Source organism: Elaeis guineensis, chromosome 9 (genome assembly GCF_000442705.2).
Source record: "Elaeis guineensis isolate ETL-2024a chromosome 9, EG11, whole genome shotgun sequence".
NCBI lineage: Eukaryota > Viridiplantae > Streptophyta > Magnoliopsida > Arecales > Arecaceae > Elaeis > Elaeis guineensis.
The window spans coordinates 2,637,254-2,657,105 of NC_026001.2; the positions used below are offsets into that span (position 1 = coordinate 2,637,254).

The 19,852-nt window shown below is 37.5% G+C and overlaps 2 protein-coding genes across 5 annotated transcripts; one reads left to right on the forward strand and one right to left on the reverse strand.

The window, feature by feature from the left end:
• Positions 1-51: 51 nt before the first annotated feature.
• On the forward strand, positions 52-8,481 carry LOC105052117 (protein transport protein SEC23 D). Of its 2 annotated transcripts, XM_010932826.4 has the most exons (15): positions 52-491; positions 630-695; positions 2,232-2,285; positions 2,412-2,584; positions 2,759-2,945; positions 3,116-3,261; positions 3,339-3,493; positions 3,947-4,028; positions 4,130-4,245; positions 4,894-4,989; positions 5,768-5,891; positions 6,796-6,858; positions 6,961-7,070; positions 7,486-7,700; positions 7,890-8,481. In XM_010932826.4, the coding sequence occupies exons 1-15, from the start codon at positions 164-166 to the stop codon at positions 8,102-8,104; spliced, it is 2,130 nt and encodes a 709-aa protein (XP_010931128.1). In that variant the 5' UTR covers positions 52-163; the 3' UTR covers positions 8,105-8,481. The 2 variants fall into 2 exon arrangements, with proteins under 2 accessions (XP_010931128.1, XP_010931127.1); XM_010932825.4 differs by having other exon boundaries at positions 53-491; positions 6,796-7,070.
• Positions 7,051-19,733, reverse strand: LOC105052118 (ABC transporter B family member 29, chloroplastic). Of its 3 annotated transcripts, XR_002165534.3 has the most exons (11): positions 18,976-19,732; positions 18,714-18,800; positions 18,517-18,624; positions 18,128-18,394; positions 16,114-16,197; positions 13,286-13,502; positions 12,988-13,073; positions 10,745-10,932; positions 10,419-10,548; positions 8,634-8,934; positions 7,051-7,297 (listed from the first exon to the last, which is right to left on the reverse strand). XR_002165534.3 is itself a non-coding variant. In XM_010932827.4 (10 exons), the coding sequence occupies exons 1-10, from the start codon at positions 19,657-19,659 to the stop codon at positions 8,761-8,763; spliced, it is 2,025 nt and encodes a 674-aa protein (XP_010931129.1). In that variant the 5' UTR covers positions 19,660-19,732; the 3' UTR covers positions 8,571-8,760. The 3 variants fall into 3 exon arrangements, 2 of the variants coding, with proteins under 2 accessions (XP_010931129.1, XP_073099739.1); XM_010932827.4 differs by lacking the exon at positions 7,051-7,297 and having other exon boundaries at positions 8,571-8,934; XM_073243638.1 differs by lacking the exons at positions 7,051-7,297; positions 16,114-16,197 and having other exon boundaries at positions 8,571-8,934; positions 18,976-19,733.
• Positions 19,734-19,852: the final 119 nt, after the last annotated feature.

The window sequence follows — 19,852 nt, forward strand, 5'->3', positions numbered from 1 at the left end:
TATTATAAGGTTAAGGTGTTACATGCGAAAATAACCGATCCGTTAAATAGGATGCGAAATTGGAGAGAATTTCAAGGTCTCCAATTTCTCTCCCGACAGACACCCCAACAAAGCCCCACTTCCTCCATTTTTCTTCCGTTCGAAAATTCCAAAGGTCTCACCGATGGCGGTTCGAACGTGCCTCTCCCGCTTCCCCGCCGATGCGGAGGCTCAAGAGTCGTGCGGGATACCGTGGGCGCTCACCGTGACGCCGTTCTCGGCGGTGGACGAGCACGGGAAGCCGCCGGAGTGCGGATCGGATGGTCACCTCCTCCCCCGCTGCGAGAACTGCTGGGCCTACTTCAACACCCACTGCGAGCTCGACCACTGGTCGTGGAGCTGCGCCCTCTGCGGCTCCCTCAACGGCCTCACCTCCGAGGCCGTCGACCGCTACTCCCAACCCCAGGCCTGCGCCGAGTTGCGCTCTGCCTTCATCGATCTCGAGATCCCAGGTGAAAAAATCAGTCGTCTCTAGAAGTTCTAGGGTTTAATGAGCAGCTTAACATTCTGCAAGAAAGAAAGTTCTTGAGTAATTAGATCGATATGATAGAAGGGAACTTATACGGATCTATATATATCTTTTGATGTAGTGGAGGGATCTGCGGGTGATGCGATGCGGGCGCGTCCGGTCTATGTTGCAGCAGTCGACTTGTCTTGTAAGATCTGTCCTTGACCATGCTTTCATTTGTATAATTTGTTTGACTCTGTGAAGCCTTATGGGGTTTCCTTCCATAATTATGCTTAATTTCTTCGAGAAATGGGTGAATCCTGGCCAGATTTCAACAGTTTCATGATTATTGATAAAAAAGGAACTACAAAAAGGGAAGCGAGCACCCCTTCGAGAGCCTGGCCTAGGATCACGGACTGTAAATGCGAGATAATCTGTACCGAGAACATGAATAGGAATCGAGAAAGGGCGAGATGGTTTATAAATTTGTAACCTGTCCATTAAAAAAAATCCTGAGAAAAAAATCTTGAGCTTACAGTCACCTAGAAATAGTAACCTAATGCTTCTTACCGTCGATGACTAACCAAAAAAAAAAAAATACTTGCGTGCAAGAAAACAAGAAAAGCCAGCCGATATGACCACCAGCTTTCTCTAATTCATTTTTAAGAATGTAACCACCATTTTTTCTCACTTAGCGGCTAGAAATGACCTCCTTTGCATGTGTCACATGGTCAAGTTCATGTCTACCTTTGGGAAAAGCTACCTTGGTCTCCCTTAATAATTCTTCTACTGCTTTTATAAGCTTCATGGGGTTGATGCTGTCCTAATCTTGTGGAATTCATTCACCAGATCTATAGGTACCTGAAACCCCATGCTTACCATGCCCCTTCTGTTTTAGGTTATTGAGCATAAAAGGTTATGCTGCCCATTCTTCATCACCAGATCTTTCTGGTCATCGAGAGGTCTCTGTACAAATCTTTTTACATCAGATTTGCCAATTTTTTATAAAAGGCAGCAAAAGAATTATCCAGACAAGCACTGGATCACTCTGTAATACAACATGCTCCTTTCAGATTTTGCCAGTTTGTCCTATTAGTATCTTTAAATCTATTCCAACTCAAAGACCAGTTCAAACAGTCATGCTTTTTGGATGTTATTCTTAGTAGGAACCTGTTTTGCAAAGTTGATAGTCCTAATATGATTCGCTTATTTAATAACACATCCTTGCTTGTTTATTCCTCCATATGATTGCTCAGGTATGGAGAGAACCATATATAACAACATTATAAAAAGGCTATCCATGCTGTAAACTGTTCAAAATATCTCTTAAATTACAAACCTTCTTAAGAATCATAGGGTATTTCAGTTTGTCCATTTGGGAAATCAGGAAAAAAATTGGCAATTTTTCTCAGCTACGCTCACTGATAACTGGTTTAAAAGCAAGATCAACTCCCATATGACTTTTGTTGTTCAGTAGAAATAATTTGTGCATGTCAATTGAGAATATTGCAAATTCCTTGATGGCATTATCATGTGTGTTTTTTAATGATCATCAAGTAGCGAATTTGAAATATCAAGACTTTATTACCTAACTATATGCTATGTCATTATCATTTCTCTATATTGAGATCAGTTTTTCACTCATTCCACACACTTGCTAAGCAGTTAGCATCATGACTTCCTTGTGCTAATTGATTATGTGCATGGTAGCTGATTCTCTCAATATCTTTGAATTTTACTGCAGCTTCAGAAGAGTTCTTAGAACTAATCAAGAGTGCACTTCTAGCAGCTCTTGAAGGTGAGGGAGCAAAAACTTTATAATTTTGTAGCTCCAATGGGGTGATTGGCTCATATATCCTATCTACATTTCAATCTGTTTGTTACATTTTTTTTTTTAACTGATTTATTGATATTACATATGCAGCTCTCAGTCCAGGGTCATTATTTGGGCTTGTCACATTCAGTCACAAGATAGGGTTGTATGATGTTCAAGGTGCTATACCAGTTGTTAAGAATGTTTTTATCCCTCCTGATTCAGATGGTGGATTAGCAGTTAACCTTGAAGATGTGATGCCACTGCTTTCATTTTTGGCTCCTGTACGTGACTGAGTATTGTCTAATGCAGCTTCTTGTATCGAGATGATCAGACTCTCTTGATATGCTCCATGATTGAATCCTTAAGATTAGTCTTCTATTCAAAATGATTTTAGGTCATTGCACTAGGATAACTTTCATTGCTTTAATTCTTGAGATTCAATGACCTGTAAATAGGTGGAAAATTGTAAGGATCGCATCGCTGCAGCCCTTGAGACTCTGAAACCTACAACTTCCTGGGAAAGAACCACGGCTGCAGGGCAAGGGTTAGATGGCGTATTGCTGGGTGGCCGGGGCTTTGGTGTAGCAATGGAAGCTCTTATAAGTTACCTGAGTTCAGAATATGGAAATACATTTGCACTGGGTATGGTGAAGTCCAAATCACATATGACTATTTTATGTTGATTTTGTATCGCAAGAATTTGTTAAGCACAAGTGTTTTTTTTCCGTTGTTTGTACCTTTCTTTTTTGGGCCATCTGTTTGTGGTATTTGGTGTATTAATATATTATTTATATTGTTGAAATTGATGGCAGCTAGGGTGTTTGCTTTTCTGTCTGGCCCCCCTGATTATGGAGCAGGGCAATTAGACACAAGAAGGTACGGGGAGCAGTATGCTAGCAAAGGAGAGGATGCGGACCTTGCGTTACTTCCTGAACAAACACCATTCTATAAAGATCTAGTAAGTCAATTAGAAGCACGGTAAATAACAGCAGGAACTGCAATTTGAATTTGTAAATCCTGACTGATGTATCACAGGCTGCTGTTGCTGTCCAAGCAGGTGTTTGTGTGGACATTTTTGCTGTGACCAATGAATATACAGATTTGGCTTCCCTTAAGTTTTTGAGTATCGAGAGTGGAGGATCTTTGTTTTTGTATGCAAATACAGATGATTCAACACTTCCTCAGGACATGTAAGTTCATAATGTGATTTCACCTTCGCTAGGCATCTCGACATCACAACACTACAAAATTCCAAGTAATTTTTGGGTTGCATCTTTGATCGACTGTCTCCATCTCGCTTTAACAGATGAGTTGTAGAAATTCGACTCCCATTGTTTTTTATTGAAAAACTCTTTTAAGTAATAGTTGTTCACAGTGTATTTGATAGAAAAGATAGTGTAACATAATCCCTGCATGTATTTTCTTAAGTCATAACATAGTGATCCATTGATTTAGCAGTAATCATTCCCGGAGGACTCTAAAGAGTATCATTATCTTTGCACGTGTTGTGTACTGGTATCTGAAGTGCTAATTTTCATACAGCTTAGTCTTAAGTATCACATGCTTGTTGACTTACTCATAGTTCAGTTAATTGTGTTTTCTGCATAATTGGATATCTAATTCTGAGCTAACACCTCTTACAGGTACCGGATGTTAAGTCGTTCATTTGCATTTGGCTGTGTACTGCGATTAAGAACATCTTCTGAGTTCAAACCTGGTCATGCTGTATGCAATCTATCTCATTGTTTTAAACATCTTGATTCTGTTTAATGTATTAAAATATTTAAGCCTATCATGCTGATGTATTTGTCCCCTACCTTTGGCAGTATGGTCATTTCTTCCCAGATCCTCAGTATGAGAATGTTCAACACATTATTTGCTGTGATTCATTTGCTACATATGCTTATGACTTTGAGTTTGCAAACCATGATGGTTTTTCCAGGTTAGTACTTGTTAGTGTTCTGACCCTTAGTAAACTTTTAAAAAAAGTGTCATTAGCAGTATATATTGTTGAAGAAACGGGTTTATTCTTTCTTTGGTTGGATATATTAGTGCAAGAACACTTACGGCAGAAAGATGCAGATTTTAGATGCTAGAAAGAAGGGCCATAGTTGTTTTCAAATCTCAGTATTCTTGAGGAATATGCTGAACTGAATGAGTGACTTTATTTTAAGTAGTGTTGGGGTGCTCTTGCATGTTGCACAAGCTTGTTTTCCCATTTGTTGTTCTTTGTCTGGCTGCTGCAACTTCTCTATTATGGCAGCAGAGGAAAGGTGTAAAAGAAAAGGATGAGGACAAGGCAAAGGATAAAGGGAAAAGGAATGAGAATAAAAGGAACAATTTCTTTTTTTTTGCACTATCTTAATTGTACATTCTAAACTTTTTCAAGGCTGCCTCCCTAAGTGCTCAATTTTTCAGTCTTAATGATAAATTTGGTTCCTTAGGTTCCGGACTTACGATGGAGTTATCTTTTTATTCCCTGCTATTTGGGGTCGGCTGAGTATGAAATTCAGTAATGCTTGCTTTTTTTTTGCAGAGTGAATTGCTTTCTTGGTATCTGAATGCCGTTGATCTGTCTGTTCCTTTGCAGGCATACAGAACCTCCTGTTATACAGATTGCGTTTCAATATACAGTTGTTGTGCCTTGCGAGGAGAAATCAAATGCCGATTTGAATTCTGCTACTAGGTAGAGTTAAATTAAATTGCTTACAATTTAAGAGTAGTGTCTTGAATGGAATGATTTATTTTTGATAATTTCAATTTTGTACGATTAGTTTAGATGTTAGAAGAGTGTTATGAACAGATTGACTAACATGATTGCCAAGTGCAATGATACTAATGTAAAAAATAAGATTGATAAGATTTAAAGAGACACTTAAAGTTGGAAAGGAACCACTTAAATGTTGGAAAAAAACTATCTTTTGATGAGGTGCTGGCATTGGAAGATTTAATAGTGCAATCTTGGCACACAGAAAAGATATAGCAATCATGATATAGACGAGAGGGACATCACCTATGGAGCATTATTATCAAAAGAAAATATTTCAAATTTACATATATGACAATTCGAGTATTATATTTTTAAGATGAATAATGAAAAGTAGTGTTCCCCCCCTTAGCATGGACTTGGAGACCTGTGTTGGTTGCTTATCCTTGTTAGACAAAGTATATTAGGCCTATTGTAATGTACATCATTTCACATACATGTTTAGTGACATATCCGCTTATTTATACTTGCATTGGTTGTATGAAGTTGTACATGGATTGCATATTATCAAGTCTATAGTCTACATATAAGCCCTTCAATATGAGCCCTGCACGTGTATCATGTGCTTTTTGTTTCATTCTTTCATGCTACAGCATATTGAACTGATTTCATATATTATGTCACTTGTTATCTTATTGTCAAGAGAATGGTACTACAGCTATTCTGGTTTATCTTGGAATTGCATACTTTTCTGCAGATTCACTCATTCCCTCAAGAGACGATTGAGGATTCGAACACTGCAGTACAGCACAGCAAGAGATATTAATGACCTTTATGATAGTGTTGATTCTGAAGTTGTTTTGTCTATCCTTGTTCACAAGGTATTCTGTTACCATCTCCTTTTGAAATGCCTAAAACAATATATGATGGTCCTTGTCATTGTGTGATGCAGAAATATTAGACATAGACCAATGATTTTTTTTTCTTTATATTTTGGGTTGTTTAACTTCAACTTTGATAATGTTGATATTGAAGTTATTTAGGTGTCGTCACTTTGTTGCATTTGAGTACAGCTTGCTGTAATCAGAATTAAAATAAAAGAAAAAACTGACAGATTCAAGTCAAACAGTAGGTGTCTTTACTTCTTTCATCCATTTTTTTAAATGCCATTATGGACAGGGGTAAGAGAGGGGGTTTGGTTTTATCGAGTTTCCAAGCATATTCCGGTTTTTTGTGCTACATGAGTGATATATTGGGTTAGCTAGTTGTTCCCTTGATAGGTCATGAAATATTCTTTAAGCTGAAACTCCATGTGCATGCAATAAGTAATGTTGCCTATATTTATGATTATTAAATTGTCATGTAAAGGCATAGTTTCATTTGCATTGCAAGGATACCGAACTGCTTCAGCGAGATGACTGTTTGGTCAGGTTTATACTTTTTGCCACCCTTCCTGATTAATCATCAGCTGCAAAGCTATAATTTTGCAGAATCTGTTCTGTGTTATTTCAACAGAGTATTCAGCTCTTAATGCTTGTTTTAACTGTTTGCTGCTTGTGGATATTTTTTGTTATGTTCCAATTATATCGTATTGAATGAAGAATATATCATTTTGTTAAATTCCTCTGAGATCTGTATTTCATTATGTATAACAGTAAATGATGTGCTTCGAAGGATGGTTCTTTTATTTGATCGTAACCTGTTATTGTCAAAAAGATTCTGCAAATGGTTGGAGCAAGTTTTGATGGTTATGATTCTTATTGCTTAATTGCTTGGTGCTTCCAGGTTATGTTCACTTCCTTGGAGCAAGGAGTAAGGGAAAGCAGATTGTTGCTCCGGGATTGGCTGGTCATTCTCACAGCTCAATATAATGATGCACACAAACTTGTTCAATATGAAAATGCAAGTTCAGTTTCCCATGTTGATGTTGCCTTTTCACAATGCCCACAGTTGCAGCCCTTACCCCGGCTTGTATTTGCGTTGCTAAGGAGTCCTCTTCTCCGCTTTCATGAAGAAGGTGTTCATCCAGATTATCGGACATATTTGCAATGCCTTTACAGGTATTTGTTTTTTTTCACGCCTTGAAATAATACCTACATTGAAATGTTATATCGTGCCACCTTTACAGGGGTGGATTTTCTCAAGACCATGAGATCTGATTGCTAAAATTAACACAACAAATAATGCAGTACAAAAAAATATTTGCTGCAGTCGGGGATTATATGTGAACGGCATCAAGCTGGCACATTGAGCCATTTAGGCATGCGTCATACTCTGGTTTGATGCTCTGTAATGAGAAATACCAACAAACCCTGAGTATTCAAGGATCAATAAATAGTACAGATATGATACGAACAGAATCTCAGCTAATGTATAGGTCGTAAAACTTGTTGCAATGTCATTCTACATTCGTTTATGATTTATTTCTTTTGGACCATCCACGACATTTGTACTCATACTTTATCCGTTGTGCAGTGCACTGGAGCCCTCATCCCTGCAACGTGCTATATATCCAGTATTGATGTCATTTGCCACCCCGGATAAACAAGCATACCCACGCCACTCATTGAGTCGCGCTGCTTTGATAACTAGTGGAAGTCCAATATTCTTCCTCGATGCGTTTACAAATCTCATAGTATATTATTCACCCACAGCTGATGCATCACTTCCCTACCCGCCACCACATGATTGTAAGATGCTATCTTTTAATTTTGCTTTAATCTTGCTTTGACCTCTAATTATTACCCAATCATCACCATTAGAACCTCGAATTAATCACTTCTTATTACTAGACAGCATAAAAACTAAGTAGATGTAGTATTTCTAGCAATGCAATCAACCCAGTTGCTAATTCTGTCAGGATGTTGTTATTTTTGTAGGCCTTCTGCGCACTACAATCAATAGACTAAAGCAAGATAGAAGTATCACGCCCAAACTGACATTTATCCATGGACAGCATGGTGATGCAACAGCATTTGAGAGCTATCTTATTGAGGAGCAGGATGTTGATGGCACAGGATTTCCCAGTATCACAGGCTTTGTCGCCTTCCTTGAAGAAGTCTCGAGGGATGTGGCTGAGTACCTCAAACAATAAACCGCTCAATGAAATTGAAATTACTGTGGAATCAATCTTCTGGTTTCCTAATAGAAATCAGGAGATCTAACAGCCAGAAAGGATAGCTTTTTACAGAGTTAAACTTGAGATACTCTTAATACGTTACGAACAGGTCCAATCATGTTTAAAAGGTCAATAAGGCTTGTCCATAAGGTCCGTAGACTGTAATCGATGAAGAAACAAACCCATCCTTGGAAGGTTAGGTCTTTCGGTCGCCAAAGGCCATGTATTTACACCTAGCCTGGCCTTTCAACATGTGTTGAGCTTGTAGGGGTTTTTTTTGGTGTTCGCCAGCTAAATTAAAAGAATATAAAGCTAGCGTATTCGGCAAGATTAAGTACATAGTATAAGGTAAATGCCTTATTTCTTTTTTTTCTTTTTTTTTTTTTTTGGAGAAGTTAATCAGAATGAAGCTACATCAGAATGAAAAAAGTGAGCTTCTGCATGGAGAGATTGCCACTTGTCAAAAGAGTTAGCTTTTTAAACATGAGATCGACAGGTTTTTTACCTCGTGAGGCTCTTGTGCATTCACCGCTTGCATATGCCTAAGATGCCCAAATTGTTGGATCTCCACTAAGAGCGCGGTGCATAAAATTGGAGCGTCAATCTCGTTTCCTGCCCTCAATTGCGTATGATTATGCTTCATCGCTCTTATGGCTTACACGATGACTGTTCAATGCAAGCGACGCATGCTGACCATCTTGAGCAAGAAGAGAGGACTTTGACACTTCCTCTAGCTTGCCTCTATCCAGGAGGAGAACTCTATCTGCCATTAAAATTGTATCCAGCCGATGGGCAATTATGAGAACCTGAAACGTTCTTCCCATTAATCAAATTACTCTAGAATGGAACTCCAGTGGACGTCACATGTCTTACATGATGGGAGTGAGAAAGAAATATAAACAATGTAATTTGGGGGTTAATTCTCATAACTAGTCACAGGAATTTTCAACTAGACTGCCAAGGATGCAAGCATGCCATCTACTCAACTAGACTGCTAAGGATGCAAGCATACCATCTACACAAGCAGCACTTAGTAGAATAAGGTTTTGCCCTCGGAAGGGTAACAAGATGCAAAAACGAGCAACAACCAAAAAAGAAGAATGACGAAAGTAGTTTGCCGGTGAAACTGTTGATAAAAATTCATCACAATGTTCATTCATATTGGGCTTAACATTCTTTCTGTAAATGGAAATTGTGCATCATTAGCTCTTCAGTAAATTTTCAATAGTATTATTTATGATATTGCAATTAAATGACGGTCTAAATTAGTATGAATGAAAGGTAATTGTATCCTCTCAAAATAAATTAAGAAAAAACTACCGACACACAAGGTTAACCTGAATTAGGACCATAATATTAATAAAAAAAATGCAAAACAGCTGTCTCAATTTGATAGTAGAATGACAGAAAAATGTCAAATGGCAATATGAAACACCAAATTATAAGAACCAAGATGATTGTACATACATATAGATAGTGTTAAACATGTCACAAGTGCACTAGGGCATGTCCATAAGGACAATGTTCGGTTCAGCAGTTCTCAATGTTTCAGATAGATAAAGTTACGTTTCCCATACAAAAATGCAAACATGATCTGGAAGTACCCATTTAACCCACACGCCATTTTTGGCTTTAGAAACTAAACAAACCAACACTTTGTAGATGGAATCTGAGCTCAACTGAAACCAAATAAAACAAATCTAGGCCTAAGAAAAGATCTGTAGATATCTTACTTCTTCTACTTCTTCTTATTATTATTCTTATTTTATTTTATTTTATTTTTATTTTTATTTTTTTTTGTGGGAGGGTGTCAATCTGCCTAAACCAGCTTACTGATTCACTGGTGAGGAAAAAGAAAGTTCAGCAAATTAAATATAAAGAAACTTTCATCATTAGGAAAATGTGAAGTTCGACTTCAAAGTTGATGGTTATCGATTATCCAGTATACTTTGTTAACATCCTAACAATGTTATATATCATGATGACTTATATTTCATGTTTTTAGGGTAATGTAAAGATACAACATTAAGGTTAATGACAAACCAGTGAACTTTGTTGACATCTTCAGTGATATTCTACATCATGATAACTTCTATATGTAATGGAGAGCATAACCACTAAAAGGAATAGACAGTTTTCTGTTTAAGTAAATCTTCTTTAGAACATGTGGCTCAGTGGGTTTCTGTTTTATGAAATGCCCAATCAATTAGAGTCAAAAAGCACATGAGATGCAAATATTACAAAAGTTAAAGGGATAAAAGATCAGTTGAAGATAGTTTACAAAACTCACAGTATGGTTAGCCATCATACGCTCCAATGCTTGTCTGACCAACAGCTCGGACTTGCTATCCAAAGCGGAAGTTGCTTCATCCAAAATTAGTACTGACGACTTCCTATAGAGTGCTCTTGCAATAGCTAGCCTGTGTTTACAGGAAAAGACAATGAACATAACATGTCTGCAAAACATTCTAAACAAAGCGTGCAATATTAACTCATTCAACTGATCACATTTCTCCATAATAAAGGCATTTTAGAAGCTGTTCCAGCAAAGTCTTAACTACTCAATCAAATTAGCAGAAGGTATACAAAACTTTGGAAAAAAAAAAAAACTTTCACCTCTGTTTCTGTCCTCCACTAAGAAGAGAGCCCCTTTGCCCAATGTTCGTTTTATAGCCATCTGAAAGTGTGGCAATGAATTCATCAGCATTAGAAATTCTCGCAGCATTTTCCACTTGTTCCATGTTCACTTTTCCAATCAAGTCTCTATAGCCAATATTTTCAGCCACTGTTCCTGAAAACAGCATCTATACCATAACAGGACGTTAATGCAGGAGACGTCAACAGCAACAGAGTGTGGTAGTCAAGAAATAAAGTATGTGAAAGGTATAACTTTAAACACAGTTGTCACAAATTACTTGAATGTATAAAAGAAACAAAATGTGAAAGATATTACCGAATCACACAATTGTCACAAACACTGTACATTAATATATACACTTTCAAGTAACAGAAAAAACAGATATATGTGCTGAGATAATGTTATATAACAGTTTCTACCATTGCCAGAATATAAAAATGAGAAAGCTATCTATCCTATATACATAGGATTCAGCTTTACAAGCATTTTACTGGCATATCATTGACTCTCAACCATTTCTTACACATTATCCAGTATTTTTAGCTGAGAAGCCAAACCATCTTGGTAGGTGAATTATTCAAAGACAAGACAAGTTGGTTATTCTGGACATACCCATCCACTTCAGTGTTCACCATCCATAAAAATTTCTGATTCTGGCAATGGTGAATATTCGATGACTGATGGGCAACAAGCATGCAGGCCTAAAACCATATTTTTAGCTGAGAAGCCAAACCATCCTGGTAGGTGAATTATCAAAGACAAGACAAGTTGGTTATTCTGGACATACCCATCCACTTCGGTGTTCACGGACTGATGGGCAACAAGCATGCAGGCCTAAAGCCATAGAGTGAGATGGACTTTGCTCCCCTCAAGAGGAAACAGTAATTACTCCTCGAGTCTAAAACCAATAATACGACATCTAAATTGGAGATTCACACTATTGATCACAATCTATACTACTAAAAATGCTTAAATAAAAAATCATGTGTTTTGGTAGTTGCTAACCTATGCATATAAGCAGTGATGCAAAAATGATCAATTAAATTATCTGATTTTGCTATGATCTAAAATGTTAGAATATATTCATTTTCAATCTATGTATATTTTAACGTGTGCAGATCATTATCAATAAGAAGGATTTTCAATTTAAACATTTTATCATGTATTTTCGCATAAATAGCATAATAGAAACTGTTCATCTTTGCGTCCACAAAATGTATAGGTTAGAGATCACCAAAATATATGATATTTGGTTTTTGGGTATTTTTACTTATATAGATCATAATCAATGAGTAGATCTTCAGATTAAATGTCTTATTATCAATTTTAGACCAAAGAGAAGTAAATACACTATCCTCCCGATAGGAGCATAATAAATAGACAGTCTTTTAAGATATAGTAGCGGGAGCCTTGTGCATTGCACAGCTCTTTTTAAGGCTGCATATGCAGCTGCAATCCCTTGATCACATTTAGCCTATTTACAGTTACTACATGCAGTCATTCTGCATATAGGTCAAAAAGGCAGTCCATTTAGTACTATGTTGGCCATGTATGGAGTTAATTGGCATATTACAGCTGCATATGTGGCCCATTTAGTATTATGAGGGCAAACAGGTGACCCACTCTTATGTGGCCCGTCATGGATGGAGCAAGTGTGAACTGATAGTTAGGTTGGATTGGGTTTCAATCATGTTCCAACTATTCTATTGCTATTAATATTAAATACTTAGTCACTAGTTGTTAGTTGTTATTGTCATTAACATTGTTATTATTATCCAAAACAAAATTATTATCATTATTGTTGTTTGCATGGTATCTAGTGTATTGTATATACTTTTTATATATAAGTACTTAATACACATATGCTCACATATGCAGTCCGCATGTCGTATATACACTATGCGGTCCCTTGATAGCCCACATACTGCGGCTGCATTTTAAAACACTATATGTGTGCGTGTGTGTGTGTGGAAAGAGAGAGAGAGAGAGAGAGAGGATACCTGATACCTGAAGTTTCATACTTCTCACAAGATGGAAATTTGTTTAAGTTCACCGATAAACTATGACATTTTGCTCTTGTCTTACATAACTACAGGTACTCATGTAATTTGACCTAGTAAGATGTGCTAGCGTATCCTTGTGAAAGATGCATCTAACAAAGTTTTAACCCATATATAAGCAGATATCTAAGGAGAAGAACAACCGAAATCTGTGGACTTACAATGTCCTGTGAAACCAGAACTATGTGCTCTCTTAAACTTTTCAGTTGGATATCCTGAATATCATGATTGTCCACAAGTATACATCCTACAAGATAGAAGAAACAAGAAGATATGCCCATCAAACAGAAAGGTATATTATTAGACCAAAGACAAATTAAAAACATAAGTCTCTAAGTCCAAATTATCAAGCTAATATGGAAGATCTATCTTGGGCACTAGGTTATTCAAAATAAATACTACAAGAAAAACTGAGCAGTTTGCCAATGACTATAAAGAAGAAGAATATAGAACAATCACCACAATGAGGATCATATAGGCGAAGAAGCAGTTTGGTAAGAGTTGTTTTTCCTCCTCCAGAAGGCCCAACAAGAGCAACCCTTTCCCCTGGTTTTATATGGAGATCTAACCCATTTAAAACAGGAGGCATGTTGTCTGCATATCGGAATGTAACACCACAAAATTTTATGTCACCAGTAATGGAGTCTAAATCAACCGCATCTGGTTTCTCAATCACCTACATTTTTAGGAAAGCAATCAGCATACGTAAGCTTTATAGCATAAAACATCTTAAGCCAACTTTTTCCATACTTATAGAAAGGCTAGCAGATGAAAAACTCAACCAAATAAATTGTTTAGAGATGATTTAAACATTGGAGTGCAACCCTTTCACAAGAAAGTGGAATATAAGGTTTGTCATGAGGAACTTCTCCCAGAACTCAAATTTCACTTAAGCATTAGCCAAGTAAATCATTAAGCACACAAAAAAATACTCTTCTGATCCATGAAATAGGTAAAAACATATCCTGGCATCAAGTTGTTGCACTATGACTGCCAGTATATGAAAATAGATTTTGAAAGGGTGCGATCTTCTTCCCCTCAAAGCGAAAGAAGGAAAAAAAAAAGTAAGAAAGATGATATCTTTTCCGAAAGTGGCATGACAAATTTATGCCTGTTTGTGGCAAACATGTCTGAAGAGAAAATCTAGCATATAATACAGGGGAAAGTCTGCATGTCTAGCAAGATGAACTTGCAAAACAATGTTCTCCTCATAAATTACTTGAATTTATATGATGTCAGGTGGTGATCTCAATGCATTATGGAAAAAACATAGTAGGGTGTTGGACATCTTGATTCAGGATGTGGCTTTCTGAAGTTGTAACATGTACTGTCTTGGAATAATTGCTAAGAAACAATAAGATTTCTTGCATATAATACCTCAGAATGGAACAGGTTGCAGAGACAAAGATCTTCCTACTCCTATTTGCAGTTCTTTTCAAGCATAATTGCTGAGAAACAATAAGATTTCTTGCATATAATACCTCAGAATAGAACAGGTTGCAGAGACAAAGATCTTCCTACATTTGCAGTTCTTTTCAAGCATATTACTTGACAATATTAGCAAGTAAAAGTTGTAGTAGCACTGAGTATGCTAAGAGAGTCTTGATAATACTAGCAAGATCCTTGTTTAAAAGAGCAATTTGGCATTTTCGAGACTTAAACTAGACACACCTATGTTCTAGAATAACAACATAACCAACATAGAGCATACCTTTCCTAAGTGAGCATTGACTACAATCCATGAAGAATTATAATGCCGTAGAAAACTTTCAGCACCTTCAAGATGCTTGGGAAATTATATTAGAGCTGATTGTTTGTTGGGTATGCATGTCTAATCTCACAACCTCTATGTTTAGACATTTTTTAGTGAAAAATGGTGGTTGTCCAGGAAACTGTCATTGCTTGCACCAAGGACTTGCACCGATGATGTGAGGTTTCAATGTGAAGCACTGGGATCTGTTATTCATTATTCCTTGTATTTATGTTATGGTATGCACAATTCAACAAAGTGCTGTGGGCAATTAAATATACTCATATTTTATCATATTTTGTTATCTCATGAAAGCACTAGCACACCAATCTAGAGAACACCAAAGTATAATAATCTAAACATCTAGAACATCTCATGCTAAATGACAGCTTCACCAATTTATAAACATTTCTAGTATACTCCTTATTTATCATGCTTATTCGATGACTCGCTTGTTGGCATTTTTTTATTAAATAAATTGAATATGGAATTCTAATTTCAGCTATTTTAGGTCAAGATGGTTCCAAATCAAAATGGATAAATGTTTTACACTAAGGTTGAGCAATATAATAGAGGATCAAGTGCAAGCCCAAAGTACGACACCTTTGGCTCAAAATAACTTATAGTGGCTATAGCTTTTTCAAAATACTAAGCGTAGCAAGGAACTATCCAAGAGATCCTTTTGGTAGCACTAACACCAATGACAAAGGGCATCTCAATTTAGCAATCCAGGGACCAATACTCCTTTTCCTAGAACTATATTGAGTCTTCTATATCTTATAAAATTTTGTTTTACTCTTCTCTCTTTTTTTTGAACAGATATAGCTGTACATGAACCAGGTTTGTGGTGTGTGATAATGCTCTCATTTAGGTCCAACAGCCTCATTCACTTGCTGCAACATGAGTACCAATCCCCTTGCTCAGGGGAGCACTAACCAACAAGGGTAACCTCTATGGGCATAAAAATGGTTACAACTTATAGGCTTCACACAAGTATCAAAATTGAAAGGAATAATAAGTAGCAAATATAACATAAACTAGAATATGTAGGAGATATGTTGCTTCTTCATGACCATTCAAGCTACCACAGTAATGGAACCCATGAAATTTAATGCTACCATGGAACATAAATGCAACAATAAGGGTCCAAGTAAAATCTAAAATACTAAGCTTATACCACTTATTAAAACATGGTCCCATAAACTAGTTTGTTCTACTGGAGGTCACTTGCTCTGCAAATATGACCTCCCCAAACTCTTTATCACAAATTTGTTGTAGATCTTCTATTTTCAAAACACCCCTCCTCCTTCAATGGATTCCTCAGCATAATATCAAGCCCATCTTGTCATCCTTAGGTCTTGTCACACGTTGTGGTATCATCTGAAAGAGCCCTAAACATGTTCTTTTCGACACAACTTCTAAAATTCCACTAGTATACTAAACTCCTATAGAAATAGAAAAAGGAAGACTAAATAACAACAAATAGAAACATTAAAATGAAAAAAAGCAATTACTGGTTCTGGATGGAAATAAGAACCTTAGATTTGAACCTTGTTAGATCAAACAAGCGTTCTATTGCTGGCTCTCCCTGCTTCAGTTCATTGTATGCTTTTCCCACATCCTATAAGTTTGGTGACTTCAAATTTAGTACTAAAAAATGACACTAGAAAACAGATATGCAATTGGAAAAATCCATTAGTAACTCATCAACATAGCTCCTCTTGATAACTAAAATATTTAATTGCACATCCATATATGTGTGCAGGAGAACACATGCATGTATGCATATGTACATGCATGCACATGCACATTGCACAGGCAGACACAGAGAGCCTTGGATTGCATGTTATGCTACTAATATGGTAAAACCATATAATAAATGACTGATCATATAGCTGGATGCTGGCTGACATTCAATGTGGAAAAAAGATTTCACTAATCAGATAAAAGGAAATATAACAATAGTTAAAACAAAAGAAACATTAGATATATCCACCTCACAAGCTCATTTTATTGTTGAAAATTATGTTATTGACAATCCAAAATATTTGAGGTTGTGCAAATATAACTGTAACTGTCTTTTTTTCTAGAATTTAGTTAACCTCTAACAAGAACATTACATTTTCATGATGAGATAGAATGTCTAGATGCATAACTAATTACTACTTTCAGTTATTCTCACCATGCAACTACACAAGTATCCACATATGCATGAATGTGTCTTGTCAATTGTTACATCCTTAGCAAAAAAAGTTTTCCATAAAATTATGGTGCTTCACTTCCATAGAATTTTACTATTCATGAGCAAAGAGTACCTGAACCAAGGATTCAAGGCCCAGCACTGTCAGGTGACTCAAAGTGGCCTCAAGTTAGTATAGTATCGGGATGCTCTCATCTCGATATATAGGACAAGTCAGCATCAAGATACGATACCAGGACACCTCAAAAAGCTATTTTATTTTGTTAGATTTTAGTTGATTAGGATTTTTTTGTTGATTTTAATAATTTTTAAGAACTTTTAGCCCTTTTCCTAGGCTTTTTGAGCCTTTTAGGTTAGATGCGATTTCGGAATGCCCCTTCTCTCTTCTCACACTTCCTTTCCTTCCTCTTTTTGTCTTTATTTTCCTCTTTGAGCTCCTTCAAGTTACTAAACCAATAGGATAAAAGGGAGCCACCAAGGGCTCTCTCTTTCCATGAATGGGACCCAGCTATCCCAGCTAGTACAGGGTGACCCAACTAGTGAATCGGCTGGTCTCAGTAGGTACCAACTAGGACAACAGGGACACTGCATTTCTTGAGACAACAAGTATCCTAGCCTCCTAGGAGTGTCCCAGGTACCATTCTCTCATTAGAACAGTAAAATTCCAGCAGGATCAGCAGGACAAAAATCCTTGATAAGAAAATGTGCCTTCGGATGACCCTTTTATCAATATTTTGCATGGATGCATCCTTAATATACAAGTCTAAATCATCATGTTTGTACTTGTGACTCCTGTGGGAATTGTCACAGTCATTAATGTCTAGGTTACTATCATTGTTATGATGCAAGAATGGTGATACAATTTTGTTTGCGTTACAGGCATGCTATATGGTGCTTATGTGCTGTCTTGCCCTTCTTTGTTATAGACTGATGCTAGCTTATAAGATGTTGCTGAAGACTCATTTTTCAAATAGGAGAGGCTATGAAGATCAGAAAAAGGGGATGGATTTTAAAGAGACTTTGAGGATGGAAATCTTGTAATCCTGGTAGCAAGGGGATGGATTTTAAAGAGACTGAGGATGGAAATCTTGGAATCCTGGTAGTAACCAGTCCATTATGAGTTATTTTGAAGACTTGGTTTATTTACTAGAAAATAGTTGCAACTGGTGAAAGAACAAAACATCTTTATCCAATAAAATATTTCGTGAGAGCAAAGAGGTGCACAAAATCAAAAACATACATCAATTAAAAATCATATGTTTTGATTTTTTTTTTTCTTTTTCCCATTTGGACAGTTATATGCTTATCCAATATAAACCAATAACTTATGATAGATAAGTAGCAATAATACCTGAACAGGCTCAATTAGGAGAGTCAGTGCCATTATAAAAGACAAAAACCCTGATGCATCAAATGAATTCTTTGAAACAACGAGTGAACCAGCACAAAATAGTAGCAGTCCTCCTATGTACAATGCTTGTACAATCTGAGGCATCAAAGCCTTCATTTTCCTCTTTCTCAAGAGTTTTTCCAGATCATCTAGGGAAAGCATTTGGAATCGCATGCTTTCTTTCAACTCTCCATTGTTAGCCTTTACAGCAAGAATTGATGGAACTACCTGGAACATGAAACTACAAAGTATCTTGTTAGTGTAAAGACAATACTTGACGTATATAGATATTTCTTGGACATGAACGCTTAAATCTCACAAGAGTTTATAGACAGGGAAAGTAAAGAAACCTCATTTAAGTAGGCTGAGAGTCTAGCAACACTCAAGTGTGCGTTCCTTGATATCTCTCTAAGTCTTTGACCCAGATATGCTATGATGAATGAGGTACATGGGATGGCCTGAGGTTACAACATGGAATGAACAACCTAATCAGAAAAGGGAAAACACTGAAATAATCAATAGAAAGCTTCATTTATTACAGACTCACCAATGCTGCCATGAATGAGAGAGCTGGACTGACCACGACCATCTGAGTTGCCATCGCTATCACTTGCAAGGTATTTGGTACGACAGTCTGCATTCAATTCAGCCACAATTTAAAGACATCCAACCCAATATATCTTACCAAGAAATTATCTAAAATCGAAACTTGCCATCACAACCACATCGATCATAAATTTTCAAGATTACAAGCAATTCCAAGAGATCGTTGATTCGAGGTACATCCAAGAAAGAGTTTAGACGCCTACATTCAACAGTGCATACACAGTGTCCGCAACATCCGATGCCTCCGCGGTGATTCTATAAGCTATATCCCCAGCCGGAACACCATCATTCCCCTCGAAGAACCCCAGATCCCTCTGCAAGACCCGATCGAAAACATGAACCCTAATCCTATAAACCGATCTTAGCGCCGCCTCCCACAGGAAAGCCTGCTGGAGATAACCGGTAACCGATCGAGCACCGGCCAGCGCCGCCAGCGCCAAGCCCTCCCGCACCATGCGGTTGGACCCGATCCCGGCGGCCATCGCCGACGGGAAGCGACCGACCCGGGGGATGGCACTTGATAGGCAGTAGACGGAGACGGCGCTGCAGATCCAGCCCTTGAGGATCGGCTCCCATTCGGATTGGATGAAGGGGGCGATCTCGAAGAGAGGGGAGGAGGAGGTGAAAGGAAGGGCACGGCAATGGGATTCTTGGGGGTTTGGGATGGAGAAGAGAGGGGAGAAGGGAGAGGTTTTATTGGGAAAGACGAATCGGGAGAGATGGGTTCTTGCACTTCTTGGCGGTGGCATGGTTAGGGTTTTGAAGCATAGGAAGGCAAGGAAAGAGGAAGGGATTCGGGTCGAGAGAGGATTGACAAGAGGGAAAGAGGAAGAAGAAGAAGAGAGGAGGGGAGATGGAGGAGGAGCTCTAAGAAACATGGCGGTCATTCGCGATTCAAGAAGCAGAGGTACGAGACTTTGGCCCCTTAATTAATAGTGGGGAGCGCTACTGGTTAATCGGGTATATATGATCGACCGTTATAATCCCGCGCGGGGGATCTTTTAGACGACGCTGCACTTTGTATTCTGATAATTCTGCGGATGCGTGCATATATACGGAATTTTGGATCAGATATATGGT

Excerpts from the sequence above, each read along its gene's own strand:
- LOC105052117 (XM_010932825.4), top strand. The coding sequence starts at position 164 with ATGGCGGTTCGAACGTGCCTCTCCCGCTTCCCCGCCGATGCGGAGGCT. Across the intron at positions 3,494-3,946 it reads TCAACACTTCCTCAGGACAT|GTACCGGATGTTAAGTCGTT; the intron begins GTAAGTTCATAA and ends CACCTCTTACAG. Across the intron at positions 5,892-6,795 it reads TGTCTATCCTTGTTCACAAG|GTTATGTTCACTTCCTTGGA; the intron begins GTATTCTGTTAC and ends TGGTGCTTCCAG.
- LOC105052118 (XM_010932827.4), bottom strand. The coding sequence starts at position 19,659 with ATGACCGCCATGTTTCTTAGAGCTCCTCCTCCATCTCCCCTCCTCTCT. Across the intron at positions 13,074-13,285 it reads CCTATATGATCCTCATTGTG|GATGTATACTTGTGGACAAT; the intron begins GTGATTGTTCTA and ends TCTATCTTGTAG. Across the intron at positions 10,549-10,744 it reads AGTGGAGGACAGAAACAGAG|GCTAGCTATTGCAAGAGCAC; the intron begins GTGAAAGTTTTT and ends CTGTAAACACAG.